This window comes from Eulemur rufifrons, chromosome 20 (genome assembly GCF_041146395.1).
Source record: "Eulemur rufifrons isolate Redbay chromosome 20, OSU_ERuf_1, whole genome shotgun sequence".
Classification (NCBI taxonomy): Eukaryota; Metazoa; Chordata; class Mammalia; order Primates; family Lemuridae; genus Eulemur; species Eulemur rufifrons.
The window spans coordinates 26,791,346-26,805,206 of NC_091002.1; the positions used below are offsets into that span (position 1 = coordinate 26,791,346).

Consider the following 13,861-nt stretch of genomic DNA (forward strand, 5'->3'; position numbering starts at 1 on the left):
GGTCCTTTTGGGGGTTCTCTTGGGGCCTTCGATGGGCTTTTCTTCTTAACAGTGGAGGAAGCAGCTCACCCCCCAGCCCTGGAACCGTGCTGGCCGGTGGCCCTGGTCCTGCTCTCGAGTGTGTGCGTGTGTGTGCTCAGAATCCGCATCTATGCAAAGGTGCAGGCTGCCTGTGCAGCTCCAGGCAGTGGAGACACGGCAGCCAGCTGGCTCAGGCTCCAAGCCCTGACTAGGCAGGTCAGAGTGGGCTGGGGGGACAAGGCTGGGGCCTGGGGCTGGGGCCTCCCGTTGAGAGTGTGCATCCTCCAAAGCTCCCCCTCTTCCTTCCTGCTTAATACCTCCTCCTGTTGGGCTGTGACCTTTTCCTCCTGCCCTTGGCTTCTGAGCAGAAATCTTTGGGGCCTCCCCTCTCCCGAGGCCTCTGGCCAGAGCTGATTAGGTCCTACAGAACAGTGTCCCCAGGAACCACCTTCCGAAACTGCTGGTTTCTGGGATGGAGCCAAGTGGCCAGAAGTGGCTTCTCCTTAGCTCCAGGGCTCGGGTCAGAGCGGCCCTGCCGCCCCTCTGGTCCAGGCTCCGGCAGGAATTGAGAGTCTGGGCCCAGACTTCTGCACAGAGAGCTGGCCTTGAGCGGAGTTTATTACAAATATCTCCCAAGGGGATAACTTAGCTTCTCACTGAAACACCCTTCCCAATTGCCACTAGCACAGGGGTGTCTGACAGCACTTTGGGGAGGGGTGGGGCAAACCACAAGGTCTGGGGCCGCTGCCCAGTCCACTCACAACCCGTCTCTGACCTGGGGGACAATGAAACAGGTCACAGTGCACTCAGATACTAGGCCATCCCCTTGACAGGGAATTCAGGGGGTGCGGGAAACGGGGAGGCCGGGAGGGGTCTTGACTCTTGTCTCCTTTGTCCTTTTGTTCAGACAGAGTTGTACCTGCGGCAGTCAGCTCTGAATTAAAGCATGAAAACACACACAGACCCTCGCCTGTTTTCTTTACGCTGTGTGGTTTTTCTAAGGGGGGTGATGAGGGGCTCACACTGTCCTCCCCCAGCACAGGGGTCATGACACTCGCGGGGAGAAGCCAGGGGGGCAGCGATCTTCTCCAGTGCAGAGGGAGGCGGGGAGCTGGGGGCTGACTCGGCTCTGCTGGGGCTCCACTGCTCTCCTGGGGTCAGGCACAGCGTCTGGAACCACCCCCACCCCCTGGGTGTCAGACCCCACCGGGCCCTGTAAGTACATCGCATTTCATCCTCCCCAGCAGCCAGGGTTCTCACGGCCACTCTGCAGAAGCAGAAGCAGCCGCAGTCATGCGGCAGGGGGGCCTACAGCCAGGGCCCTCCACCGGTGCCACTGCCCGTGGTCCCATGCCGTCACCCCTGCGCCAGACTGTCAGGTGGCATGGGACGGAGGCGGAGCTACATCATGGCTCTCAGAGGTGATCTGTAGAAAAGGCCTTGGTCTCACCACTGTTTAAAAGAAAACCAGCCCTGCCATGTCATGGGACCAAGGATTCCAGAGTTTTCAATTCCTTTGTGGAAGGGGTTTTGTTTAAAATCAAATCTTTATTCAAAAGACAGTAAAGGGTTATAACTTTGTACAGTCTGTGACAAAGAGCAAGTGAAGACAAAGAAAATGTAATTCTGTTCTCTGAAAATGTGTAATGTTTTCCTGCTACAGGCAAATTCTTGAAAGGGACCCAGTTGCAACTTTCAGAAGTGTGTAGCCGGCCTGCCTACGTGCCCAGCATTTAAACCAGCACAAAGAATCGGCTGCCTGTGGGCCCTGCCCGAGCCTCAGCCCAGCTAGGGGACCCGGGCTCCCAGGAGACCCGTGTGCATAAATGACAGACCTCGCCATCCGATGTCCACCCACCTGGAACACGCCCCCTGGAGACAGCCCGACCCCAGGCAGCAGGCCGGCTGCCCTTTCCTGCGGGAGGCCGGGAGGGCCCGTGCTGCCCTGCGGGGGCTTCAGACATCTGGGATGGAGTGGTCCATGGTGTGGTGGAGCAGGGTCGGGGACAACCTGGATACAGCAACAAGAACAGTGGCCAAAACTTCCAGCTCCTTCCCTGTGCAGGCCCCTTCCCCCGCCCCAAGCCTGTGCATCCCATGTGGGACTTCACTCCCAGTTCTAAAACTTTCAAGTCACCTGAAACCACCAACTCCCTTGGAGGGAGGGAGGGGAGGGGAGGACGAGGAAGGCTGGGCCTGTGCCCTGTGGGGGGCGGCGGAGTGGCCTCGCCAGGGTGCGCCCCAGGAGGTAGAGCCGTGAGAGGGAAGGCAGAGGGGGCTGCAGCCTTACCTTTTGACCATGTGCTCGTAGATCACAGTGGGGATAATGGTGAGGGTGATGACATTCCCGGCTGTGGCCAGAATCTCCGTGATCTCTTTATCCTGGAGGCGAGGCAAGTGAGTGGTCACCCTGGGGACTGGGGACCAGGGGCCAGGGGCAACTCGGCAGGCCCCTCTGCGGAGGGCCCGGTGTGGCCACTGCTGGAGGCCACCACTGACACCGGACCACAGGGGCGGGACTGCCTGTCAGGGGCGGCCCCAGGCAACATCCAGCTGCATTGTGCCTGAGCAAGAACGTGCACCTGCCACTTGAGGATCTCGTTGGTCAAATGAGTGCCACTCCCCACCCTCACCTTGAAGGCCAGCTGTGTGGGCCCGACATGTAGATGTGATTCCCCTGGGAAGCAAGGGCTCCCAGAGACTCACCAAGCCCATGTTTTTTATCCCATCTCCCTGGCCCCAGTGACACCTGGGTTCTGACCCCAAAGCACAGAGAATAACCATCCAGTGGGAGAGAGGCACACCCTCCCTCCCTCTGGCTCCTGTTGGCTGCCAGCCTGAGCCAGGGCCACAGGGGTCCTCTTCCTCTTACATCTGGTTGACAGGTAAAAAGAGAAAGCCCTGCAGGCACCACTTAGATCATGGAGAGAACACGAAACTAAGTTTCTAGATGGTCCAAACACTCAAGCTATGGCCATAGAAGAGCCTCTGGCCCTTACTCAGACCCTAGTGACTTTTACTTTACACATACATATAACCTGATTGTGTGTTTCCTTAGTTGACCCAGAATAAATGGTAGAAGATGTGCTAGATAGGACTAGTGATGGCCACTGGTGGAAATAAATAAACGCTGAAAAGATAAATGAGCTCAGGAAGCATAGCTGTCTGGAGCCGTGCAGCAAAAGGACAAACCCAGTCCCTAAGAGCTTCACAACCCCATGGTTCTGCAGAGTCACTGACAAGTTCACAGTGATGCCTTGGGCCATCAGTGAAGATGAGAGAATCACATCTTGGATTGACTGTTCTTCGGAATAGTTAAGATCAAAGCACTGTAATGCTTTGGAAGGAGTGAGCTCATTCATCTCGGAAAGCTCCAGCCACTCAGAATTGGTATTACTGTCCTCCACTTTTAAGTACAATGGGTTCCTTTGGATTGTCATGTCTGATCCCAGAGGAAGGGGAGAGGACGCAGCAGGAGGGACCTCAGACAGATATCAGAAGAACTTCCTGATCACAATGGTCACGAGCCACCAGAACAAGCCTCCCGGGAAGGAGGGGGGTTATTAGGCACAAGGAAGCAGACATGTGGCAGGAATGGCATGGTGATGGCCCTGTGGGAGCAGACAGCTGACCATGTGCCATCCACAGACCATGCCTGCTGGGGGGCCCTGCCACATGAGCTCCGAAGCTCCGGCTGCAGGAGGAAGGGCCTCTCGCTCTACATCACAGCTGGGATCGAGAACCACTCTTGGCCCAAGTGGCATCAAGTCAGGATACAGCCACTTTCACTTGTTCTGGGACCAATTCTCTGAAGATACCAACCCCTCATTCCATGTCCACCGATCCTAGACTACTTGCTTCTTCTTGTTTGTTAAAGATGAAACACACCACACATACGGCCTTGAAAAATGAATGAAGGTCAGAACCGGATTTCTGAATGACAATTTTCTAAAATATTCCTATTGTTGAACTTGATCCAATATGCAAACAGAAGTGCCACACGGAATAAGGAGGAGTCCGTATGGCCAGAAGCCATGGGTGCTCATGTCCTCAACACATCGTCACACCCCTCATTCTGTCTGGCCTCCGTGTGTGAGGAGCAATAGCAAACATTTATTGAGCACTTACTATGTGCCCGGCAAGGTGCTCAGAACTCTAGGTGTACTGTCTTACTGAACCCTCATGGCAACTTTAGGATGAGGAAGCTGACTCTTGGGCAGGGGCCGCAGCTGCCCACAGACCTGAGCCTGCCCACCACCACCCAGCAGTGCCCCCAGGCCCTGGTGCACCCCACCTACCTTCAGCCCGATGATGTTCTGCCCGTTCACCTCGCACACGTAGTGGTTAGTGAGGAGCCCGTTGCGGGCCGCAGAACTGCCTTTGACCACAGAGACAACCTTCCCCTTCTTGATGATAAAGCCAACATGGCCCAAGCTGTCCTTGTGCATGGTGACAGTCCGCTGGAATGGCCTGGCAGAGAGGGACAGTGAGCTTGCCTGGGGACATGGCTGGGGTGGGACAGAGGGCCTCCTTGGGTCTGGTACATACCTGTCCCGAACAATCATGACAATCTTCTCAGGCGATGCCCTTTTGATGGCCCGATGGGCTTTGCCCGTGCTCCACCCGGCACAGTCACGCCCATCAATCTGTAGGATCTGGTCCCCAAAGCGCAGCCCCACGAGGGATGCAGGGGTGTTGGCCTGGACCAGCTGCACAAAGAGCCCCTGGGGGGAGGCCGGGCCCAGAGTCAGCATCCTTGCCCACCCTGAGCCCAGGTCCCTCCTCCGAGCTCCTGTTTCCCCCTGATACTCTGGGAGCCTACAGGGTGCTAGGACTACAGCTCTGCACGGCGGGTGCCACGGTCCCCCCCTTTTCTAGGACACACAGCTAGCAAGGAGGTGAGTCAAGGTTTCAGCCCTGGCCAGAGGCTGCACTACAACCACTCTACTGTACCACCGCTCGCAAAAGCGTCTGGCTTCTGGGCTCTTCCTGGGAAACAGATCCAGGTCAGGTGAGGGGTAGATTGGGGGCAGGAGGGGAAGGGCAGCTCCGAGAGACAGGAGCCCACGAAGGCAGGCCGGCCGGCAGAGGGTCCGTGCTGCAACCCAGCACCAGCCCTGGGGCTTGGGGCAGGAGAGATTGAGAGGAAAAGCCTGCCTTGGGGCGCGGGTGCCTGCTCTGCACCTTCCTTACTCGGGGAATGGGGAGGTCTGACTCCGTGCAGGGGAAGAGCTCCCACCCCGCCCAGCAGCGCCCCCTCTCGGGCTGGTGAGTGACTGCGGCCGGGCGGGGCAGCAAGTGCAGGGGGCGGGGGCTCCTCTTCCCGCCGGCCCCGCCCACCTTGTCGATGGCCCGCAGTCGCAGCCCAGTCTTGCCACGCTCGTCCTTGCACAGGTGGATCTCGCGCACCCCGGGCTTGATCTCCGCGCGCCGCACGCCCAGGCTGTTCCCGGACACCGGTGCCACCACCTGGCCGGGAGAGGGGCCCGAGACCGCCGTCTGCAAACGCCAGGGGAGCAGAGGTCAGCCCGGCTCCTGGGACCTTGTGCCTCAGGGGTCGCTGGGGGGCGGGAATGGATGGGGAAAGGAGGACGCCCGGGTCCCTCGGCCAACCCGGTCCCCAGACCACACACATCTACGCAGGGGCCGAGAGGGCACGTAGCTCCATGAAGCCACTAGGGGGCGTCAAAGTCCATGCTCCTAAAAAGCCAGGGAAATGGGGAGGGGGTTTGGGATTCAGGAAGGGAACCCCCATATTGATATCAGGAAAAGACCCTTTTAAAATCCACGTAAAATAGAAAAAAAACACAGTAAGTAGTGAATGGTGGGGGATAAAAGGGCTCGATTTGATTTTTGTCTTGAAAAAAATTTAAGACAAAAGTATAAAAATTAATGGATGCTTCTCCCTAAGATGAAGAACAGGCAAGGATGTCCACTCTCACCACTACTATTAACATAGTACTGGAAGATCTAGCCAGCGCAATAAGGCAAGAAAAGGGTAAAAAGGCATACAAATCAGAAAAGGCGAAATAAAACGTCCCTATTTACAGACAACATGATGATCTACTAGAAAATCCCAAGGAATCTACAAATAAACTCCTAGATCTAATAAATGAGTTCAGTAAGGCCATAGGATACAAGATCAACATACAAAATCAATTGTATTTCTATATATTAACAGTGAACACGCGGAAACTGAAATTTAAAATACAATACCATTTAAAATTACTCAAAAAAAGAAAATACTTAGATGTAACTCTAACAAAACATGTACAGAAACTGTATGCTGAAAATGACAAAATACTGACAAAAGATATCAAAGAAGAGGTAAATAAATGGAAGATCTTCTGTATTCATGGATTGAAAGAACTAGTAAATTGTCCCCAAATTGATATATAGCTAAAACACAATTTCTATCAAAATCTCGAAAAGATGCTTTGTAGAGTCAGGTAAGGTTAATTATAACTTTATATGAAAAGACAAAGCAATTAGAATAGCTAAAACAATTCTGACAAGAAGCATGAAGTGAAAGGACTCACTCTACCAAATTTCAAGACACATACAGCTACAGTAATCAGGCCAGTGTGGTATTGGCAGAGGGAGAGACACAAAGATCAGTGGAACAAAATCCAGAAATCCAGAAACAGCCTCAAACAAGTAGGACCAACTGCTTTTTCACAGAGGTGCAAGAGTCTTTTCAACAAATGGTGCTGGAGCAATTGAATAGCCATGGGCAAAAATATGAACCTTGACCTGAACTTCAAAACTTACACAAAAATTAACTCAAATTCAATCATAAATTTTAATGTGAGACATGCAACAATAGCAATTTTAGAAGAACAGACAGCAGAAAATCTTCAGGACCTAGGGCTTACTAACAATTTCTTTCCAAAGTATGACCCACAAAAGAAAATATATCAATACATTGGACCTCACCAAAATAAGAACCTTTTGGTCTGCAAAAGACCCTGTTTAAAGGATGAAAAGATAAGTTATAGACTGGGAGAAAATATTTGCAAACATCCAACAAAGGACTTCAGAATATATAAAGAACTCCCAAAACTTGCCTTTAAAAAAACAAAAAACCGGCCGGGTACAGTGGCTCACACCAGTAATCCTAGCACTCTGGGAGACCAAGACGGGTGGATCATTTGAGCTCAGGAGTTCGAGACCAGCCTGAGCAAGAGCAGACCCTGTCTCTACTCTACTAAGAAATTAGCTGAACAACTAAAAATATATAGAAAAAATTAGCCGGGCATGGTGGTGCATGCCTGTAGTCCCAGCTACTTGGGAGGCTGAGGCAGAAGGATTGATTAAGCCCAGGAGTTTGAGGTTGCTGTGAGCTAGGCTGATGCCACGGCACTCTAGCCAGGGTAACAGAGCGGGACTCTGCCTCAAAAATAAATAAATAAATAAAACCAACAAAAACAATCCAATTAGAAAATGGAAAAAAAGACGTGAAGAAATATTTACTAAAAAGAATGAATACATGGATGGTAAATAAGCTCATGAAAGGATGTTCCACATCACTAGCCATTAGGGAAATGCAAGTTAAACCACGATGAGCCCTCACTATACACCTATAATAATGGCTAAAATTAAAAATAGTGATAACACCAAATGCTGGTGAGGATGTGAAGAAATGGGAGCACTCATGCATTGCTGGAAGGAAAGTAACATATTACAGCCACTCTAGAAAATAGTTTGGCATAGACTTATATGATCTAGTAATTGCACCTCAGGCATTTATCCCAGAGAAATGAAAACTTATGTCCATACAAAAACCTATACACAAACAGCTTGTTTATAATAGCCAAAAACTGTAAACAACGGAAATGTCCCTCAACAGGTTAAACAAACCCTGGTACATCCACAGTATGGAATACTACTCAGCAATGAAAAGAAACAAACTTGATACAGAGGACAACCTGGATTATGCTGACTGAGAAAGCCAACCTCAAAAGGTCACACACCATATGACTTCACTTATATGACAGTCTGCAATGACAAAATTATAGCCATGGCTGCCAGGGGTGGGCACGACTACAAAGGGGCAGTGGAGGGAAATCTTTGTGGTGACATGAATCTACACACTTGATAAAATGACATAGAACTACAGACACACGTTGTACAGTGTAAAACTCCTGGCCTTGATACTGTATTATGGTTATGTAAAATGTAATCATTCAGGAAACTGGCTGAAGGTTACAAGGGACTTCTCTGCACTCTCTTTGCCACTTCCTGCTATTATTATTTAAAAACAAAAAGTTAAAAAGCCATGAAAAAATTTTTAAATTATAAAAATGCATTTCCCATCTTGTATTTTTTTTTTAATCAAAATTTAGGTTGAATGCATTTGTGTTCTAATTATTGGAACAAAAAATGGTTAAAGTCGAGCTGGCTATAGCGTGACCTTTGCTTTGTGTTTGTCTCTCACAGCATGACCATCGAAGGGGTCACCGTGGAGAAACACCCAGGGTGTCACCAGTTCTTCTCAGGGCCCCACATGACCTCATCCTTGCTCTCTTGGTCCTGTCAGATCCTCATTTGGCAGTGGCTTTTATGTGGCTGTGGCAGTTCTCCATTGTCACCTCCATCAACTGCATGAAATCCTCCGGCCTTAGTAAGATTTGCAGTAAGTATTTCTGTTACAGTTTATTTCGCTCCCCAAAGCCACGGAAAGCAGGAATCAAGCCTTATTGTTCAATCTGGGGACCAGAGCTGGGTGACAAGCTCCGGCCCTCTCGGCTCTGCTTGTCCGAGGCAGCCCTGCACGAGATGCCCCAGGCTCAGGCTGGCTTTAATGTCCTCCCTCCTCATCCAGCAGGCTCAGGCCAGAGGTCAAAGGGCAGGCCCTGGCCCTCCAGCCCCGAGGCCTGTGGGAAGGTGGGAAACCATGAAACCCCACAGCGCTTTTCAGGAAGGCTCCAAATGAAAAGCGCCATCAAGAAACAGAGCCACAGGAATGCTGGGGAAAGAGGAGATTCAGACATACAGAGACAGGGAGTCTGTTCAAACGGCAAGACAGAGAAGGGAGGAGGGCTGGGACATTCCGCACCCGCAGTGGGCAGGAGACGAATACCTACACTGTCACCTGCTGGAATCTGAGGCAGGCTCTGCTGGACTTCTTGGCTGGAGAGGGAAAGACCCATATAACTGTCCAGTTCCGCCAGGTTTGGGTACAAAACTGATGGGAAGGAAGGAAGGAAAAAGAAAGGTGTCACTCAAGGGCATGTGTCCCACCATACCTGCGTGGCTCCTGGGTGGCTGCTCATTTTTATTAAGAAAGAGGGCCTGGGCGTGCCGCTCATTTCCAAGAACACCGCATAGCCCCAGGAACACGCCTCCGAAGGCCCAAGGTACAGGGGGTTTGCCTTTGTCCAGCAGCGGCATGGGACACCGAGTCCCTCGTGCACCACTTTGGCATGCAACTCCTCTGACTTTATGTGGCACCAAATAGATGTTCAGCACAAAGAGCAGAGCCTGCGCCCGGTCCAGGAGGCAGGGACAGGAGGCAGGCAGGCCTCTGACCACGGGCAGCTCCTGCACGGTGAGGAGGGGAGGAGCTGGGCCTGAGTTCAAGTTTGCTGCCACGGGACCAGAATCAAGACTGCCATGAGGAACTCCAGGGGCTGCAAACATCCTGGTCGCCCTACACGGCCTCATGTGCTAGCGTGATGGGCAGGGAGTTGCTGCCTTCACCAAGCCAGTGTTCCCACTGTCCCCCTCAAAAGGGGTACAGTGAGGGTGAGATGTGCATAAAGCCCACCCACGGTGGCAGGTGAGAGGCCAGCACACGGAAATGGCCAGAAAAGATGGCAAGCAGACCCTGCCCCAGCCCTGCACCTGGGAGCACCTTCCCAGAAACCCCTACTTTCCTTCTGGTGCATGGGACCTGCCAGGACCAGCAATGCGATCCGAATGTTTGTGTCCCCACAAAGTGCTTATGTTGAAGCCCCAACCCCCGGTGTGGCTATATTTGGAGACAGAGCCTCTAAGGAAATAATTTAGGTTAAATGAGGTCATAAGTGTGGGGCCCTAACCCTATAGGATTAGCACCTTTGTAAGGGACAACAGCAAGTTTGTGTGTACTTGCTCTCCATCACACAGATGCACTGAGGAAAGGCCATGTGAGGACTGATCCAGAAGGTGGCCGAATTGGCCAGAACCTAAATCTTGGACTTTCAGCCTCCAGAACTGTGAGAATATAAATTTCTATTGTTTAAGCCACAGCCTATGGCATTTTGTTATGGCAGCCTGAGCAGACTAAGACAAGCGGGTTCCGGCCCCTTCTCTCTCTGATGCTCTATCTGCTACCTCCTTTTTCCCCCATACACCCCTCACCCTGGGCCAGCCCCAGTGGCAGCAGGGAGGGTCTGGCTCTCTCCCTCTGACCGGTGTGGTGTTTCAATCCTGGGATCACATGAGAGTGGGTCACCAGAATGGTGCTGACGTGCTGATTTGGGGTGACTCAAATTGTTTCTGTAGAAAGAGGCCCCACAGATGAGATCACACTCTTGAGACAGCCTTGCTGAGGGCGTCAGAGCAGCCATGGCTTCCCCACCTGTCTGTGCTGGGTTTGGAAGGATGAATAGGAGTTCACCAGGCAGTTAAGGAGACAGGGGAGCAGCATAGGCAAAGGCCCTGGGAGGGGAGGTGACTTGGCCCAGGTCACCCAGGTGGTAAGAGGTGGGTGGCAGCTGGAAGCCTGGGTCCTCTCCTCCCACCATGTTGAATCCATGGCCCTAGAGCCACTCATAGCTTTGGTGCCACCATGCTGCCCTGAAGACCTCTGCCCTGAAGGGGCTGGGCAGCAGCCACTCTCAGCCAGGGGCGCCCACCCCAGCTCACTCACCTGCCGGCGGGGTGACGGCTGCCCTCTGGGCTGGCAGGGCGGGCATCCTGGGTGCGGCTTGGGCCTGGGCCTGGGGAGGGGCAGGGAGTGCAGGTCAGCTGTGGCCAGGCCCCAGCAACCCCTGGAGCCTGGGGCTCCCTGAGGCCAGGGCTGTGGACACTGGGTATGGGGTGAGCCCAGGGGTATTCATGTACCCTCAAGGGTCAAGGTCATGGGTGAATGTGGCTTCTGCTGATGTGGTTCTTTCCAGGAGGAGGCTCACCGGGGGCCCACGCTCCACCAAATGTCATGACCTGTTTACTGCCTGTGACAGGCAGAATATCAAGGCCCATCTCCCAACCAAGTTCTCAGCTGAAAAGTCCTAAATTCTCAAAACCTACTGGGACCACAGGGTGGTGGGATGGAGGAAGGAAGGGGCTTTTGGGGACTGAGCAGGCCAAACTCCATGTCCACTGGGTTTCTTCTGAAAGCCTGCCCTAGAGCATGGGGCCTACCTGTCGCAGAAGGAGGAAGCCCTGGGACAGAGTGGAACAGAGCAGATCTTTTCCATTCCTGCTGTAAAGCCATTGGCCTTGGCCTCTGGACACCCTCTCCGCCTAGGAGGCCCTGCAGTGGGACCTGCATACCTGGGGGCCTACCTGGAATGCCCAAGGGCCCCCAACATCCAGCACCTTCCAGGGCAAGCCTCTCTGAATTACCCCCGGGGTAATCCCCAAGTCCCCCATCAGGGAGCCCAGGCCAACAGGGCCTGGCAGCTTACCTGAATGGCTCGGTCCACCTTTAGGTCTTCCAGCGATGGGTACAGGGTGGACATGGCTGCTCCTCAGAGCACCCTGCAGAGTGCAGAGGGCAAGGAAGGATGAGGATGCCCTCTCGCCTTCTTGAGAGGAGGCTTGGACATCGCCTCCTGCCTATGTGTGCAGAGCAGCACTCTCCGATAGGAGAAAGATGTCAGGAGCTATTAGTGTCCCCATTTTAGAGATGGGGACATGGAATTGAACCAGTCTGTCCAGTTCCCAAGCCCATGGTCTCCATGTGCAAAATTCCATCCCATCAACTGACTCTGGGCTTTAGAACTCAGGCCCAGGGGACCACCCAGGACATGCTGGCCAGGAAAAACAGGCTCATGAAGCACGTTCTTCCCTGCCCTGTGTCAAAGGTCAGGCAAGCTAATGAGGTCTGGTCACTCAAGACCTAACTTTGATCCCGGTGTGTGCTGAGTGCCTGCTGCACACCAGGCCGAAGTTCAGGGTTTGCACAGCATCGTCCCACAGCAGCAAGTGGGTTGGGACTTAATATGAAAACAGAAAGGCCGCAGAGCACTCCAGAATCGCCCTGCCACACCCCTGCTCCCCTCTGGGTGTCTGGGTTGTGCTCTCGACCACCCACTGCCGAACTCACTGTCGCCTTGGGATCTTGGCCACAATGAAGTCACACCAAAGGAAATTCATAAACACACACACACAAACTATAGCAGAATTTAAACACCCAACAGAGCACTGCTCCAGAGGCTGGAGGGAGTGGGGAGGAGGGGCACCATGGACAGTTGCCAGGGCCTCACTGTCCCAGCAAAGAATCAGCAGGGACTCTGAGCAAGGTGCCCAGAGAAATTCAAAATAATTACTGCCTCTTGGACATGGTTTATTTCCTTCCTGGATGAAGTATGGGGGAGGGGCAGTTTGTCTTTCTGGATTCTTTCCCTTGCCCACTAACTGCTGGCTCTGTCACACCTCGAGGCCTTCGCTGGGGCAGTCCACTCCACACTTTCTTGTCACTCTCAGTTCCTGTGGGACAGGACTCCCCTGGCCCCCTGGCAATGAGGTCACTGCCCTCCCATGCAGGGCCCTGTCCCCTGGGACAGTGCTGGGCCAGCCTCCTGCCTCAACTCGTCAATTGTCCGGTCTATCTTCCTGGCTGGATTGCAGTTCTATGGGGTCAAGGTGTGTCCTATTCACCCCACATGCGGCAGGGCACATGAAAAGGAATGCCCGGTGGTGGCACAGTGATCTAAGCAGGCTGTGCCAGGCATGAGGTGACTCCAGCACCCCCAGGGCCAGACCTGCCAGCACCTCCCTGAGTGACCCACAGGCGCTGAGGACCTCCTCATCCAACCCCACTCCCTCCCCTCGCTGCATACCTGCTGCCTTGACCCCTGCATCATCCTCGGGGACCTCCCTGCCCCTCCCCAGGAGCCACAACATCCTCCAAAGAGGTCACCGCCTCCGCACTGCCCGCAGAATCAACATGCCCGAAAGTGGCTTTCAGGGCCTTCATGATCCTCCAGAGATTGGAATCGGTAGCCCATGGGCTAGATGTAAATAAATTTTATTTGACAATGCATTATAACATAAACATTCAGATTAGCGGTCTAAATGCAAAACTTAAGGCACTGCATTTAATAATCTAATTTCCCACTACACCTGAAAAATAGGAAGCTTTGGCAACCCTGGACTATAGCAGAGAAGATACAGTCAAATAGCAGCTGACTCAGGGTGCCCCAGTCCCCACCACTCTCTATTGTCTCTTACACCTAGACCACTGAGTCCCAATATACCTTTGTTTGTGATGCCTGCCTAACTCTCCAGCTTTACTTCTTGCCCTATGTCTTTCACCCAGCTGCCACTTTCAGCTCCAGCCACAGTGAGCTACTTTCAGATCATTGAATGGATCTAATTTTCTCATGTCTCCTTTGCATGTGTTATTCCCTCTATCCGGAATACCCCTCACTCCTTGCCTGGCTAACTCCTAATAATTTTCAAGCCTCAGACCGGAGGATTCTTCCTGCAGGAAGCCTTTCTTGATTTGTGCTCCACCTAGCCTTGCTCTGTCCTTCCTCCTGTTGATTATCCTCCATTCCTATAGCTGCCTCTTTACTTGTCTGTCTACCTTAGACTGGGAGTTCCAAGAGGGCAGGAATTGGGCCTTCTCATTGGCTGTGAAACCTCTAACCCCTAGCATGGAGACTAACACAGTAATATTGTCAGA

The 13,861-nt window shown here is 52.8% G+C and overlaps 1 protein-coding gene across 1 annotated transcript; it reads right to left on the reverse strand.

Annotated features, from left to right (window-relative positions):
- Positions 1-1,977: 1,977 nt before the first annotated feature.
- On the reverse strand, positions 1,978-11,690 carry SDCBP2 (syndecan binding protein 2). The gene is made up of 8 exons (XM_069496605.1): positions 11,637-11,690; positions 10,877-10,946; positions 9,108-9,208; positions 5,362-5,520; positions 4,570-4,745; positions 4,320-4,491; positions 2,312-2,403; positions 1,978-2,032 (listed from the first exon to the last, which is right to left on the reverse strand). Exons 1-8 carry the CDS (start codon positions 11,688-11,690, stop codon positions 1,978-1,980), a joined length of 879 nt encoding a protein of 292 aa, XP_069352706.1.
- Positions 11,691-13,861: the final 2,171 nt, after the last annotated feature.

What these genes read in the sequence shown, in the direction of transcription:
- SDCBP2 (XM_069496605.1), bottom strand. Translation starts at nt 11,690, where the DNA reads ATGTCCACCCTGTACCCATCGCTGGAAGACCTAAAGGTGGACCGAGCC. An exon ending in AGAACATCATCGGGCTGAAG is followed by an intron (nt 2,404 to 4,319) that starts GTAGGTGGGGTG and finishes CCTCGCCTCCAG; the next exon opens with GATAAAGAGATCACGGAGAT. An exon ending in TACGAGCACATGGTCAAAAG is followed by an intron (nt 2,033 to 2,311) that starts GTAAGGCTGCAG and finishes TGCTGTATCCAG; the next exon opens with GTTGTCCCCGACCCTGCTCC.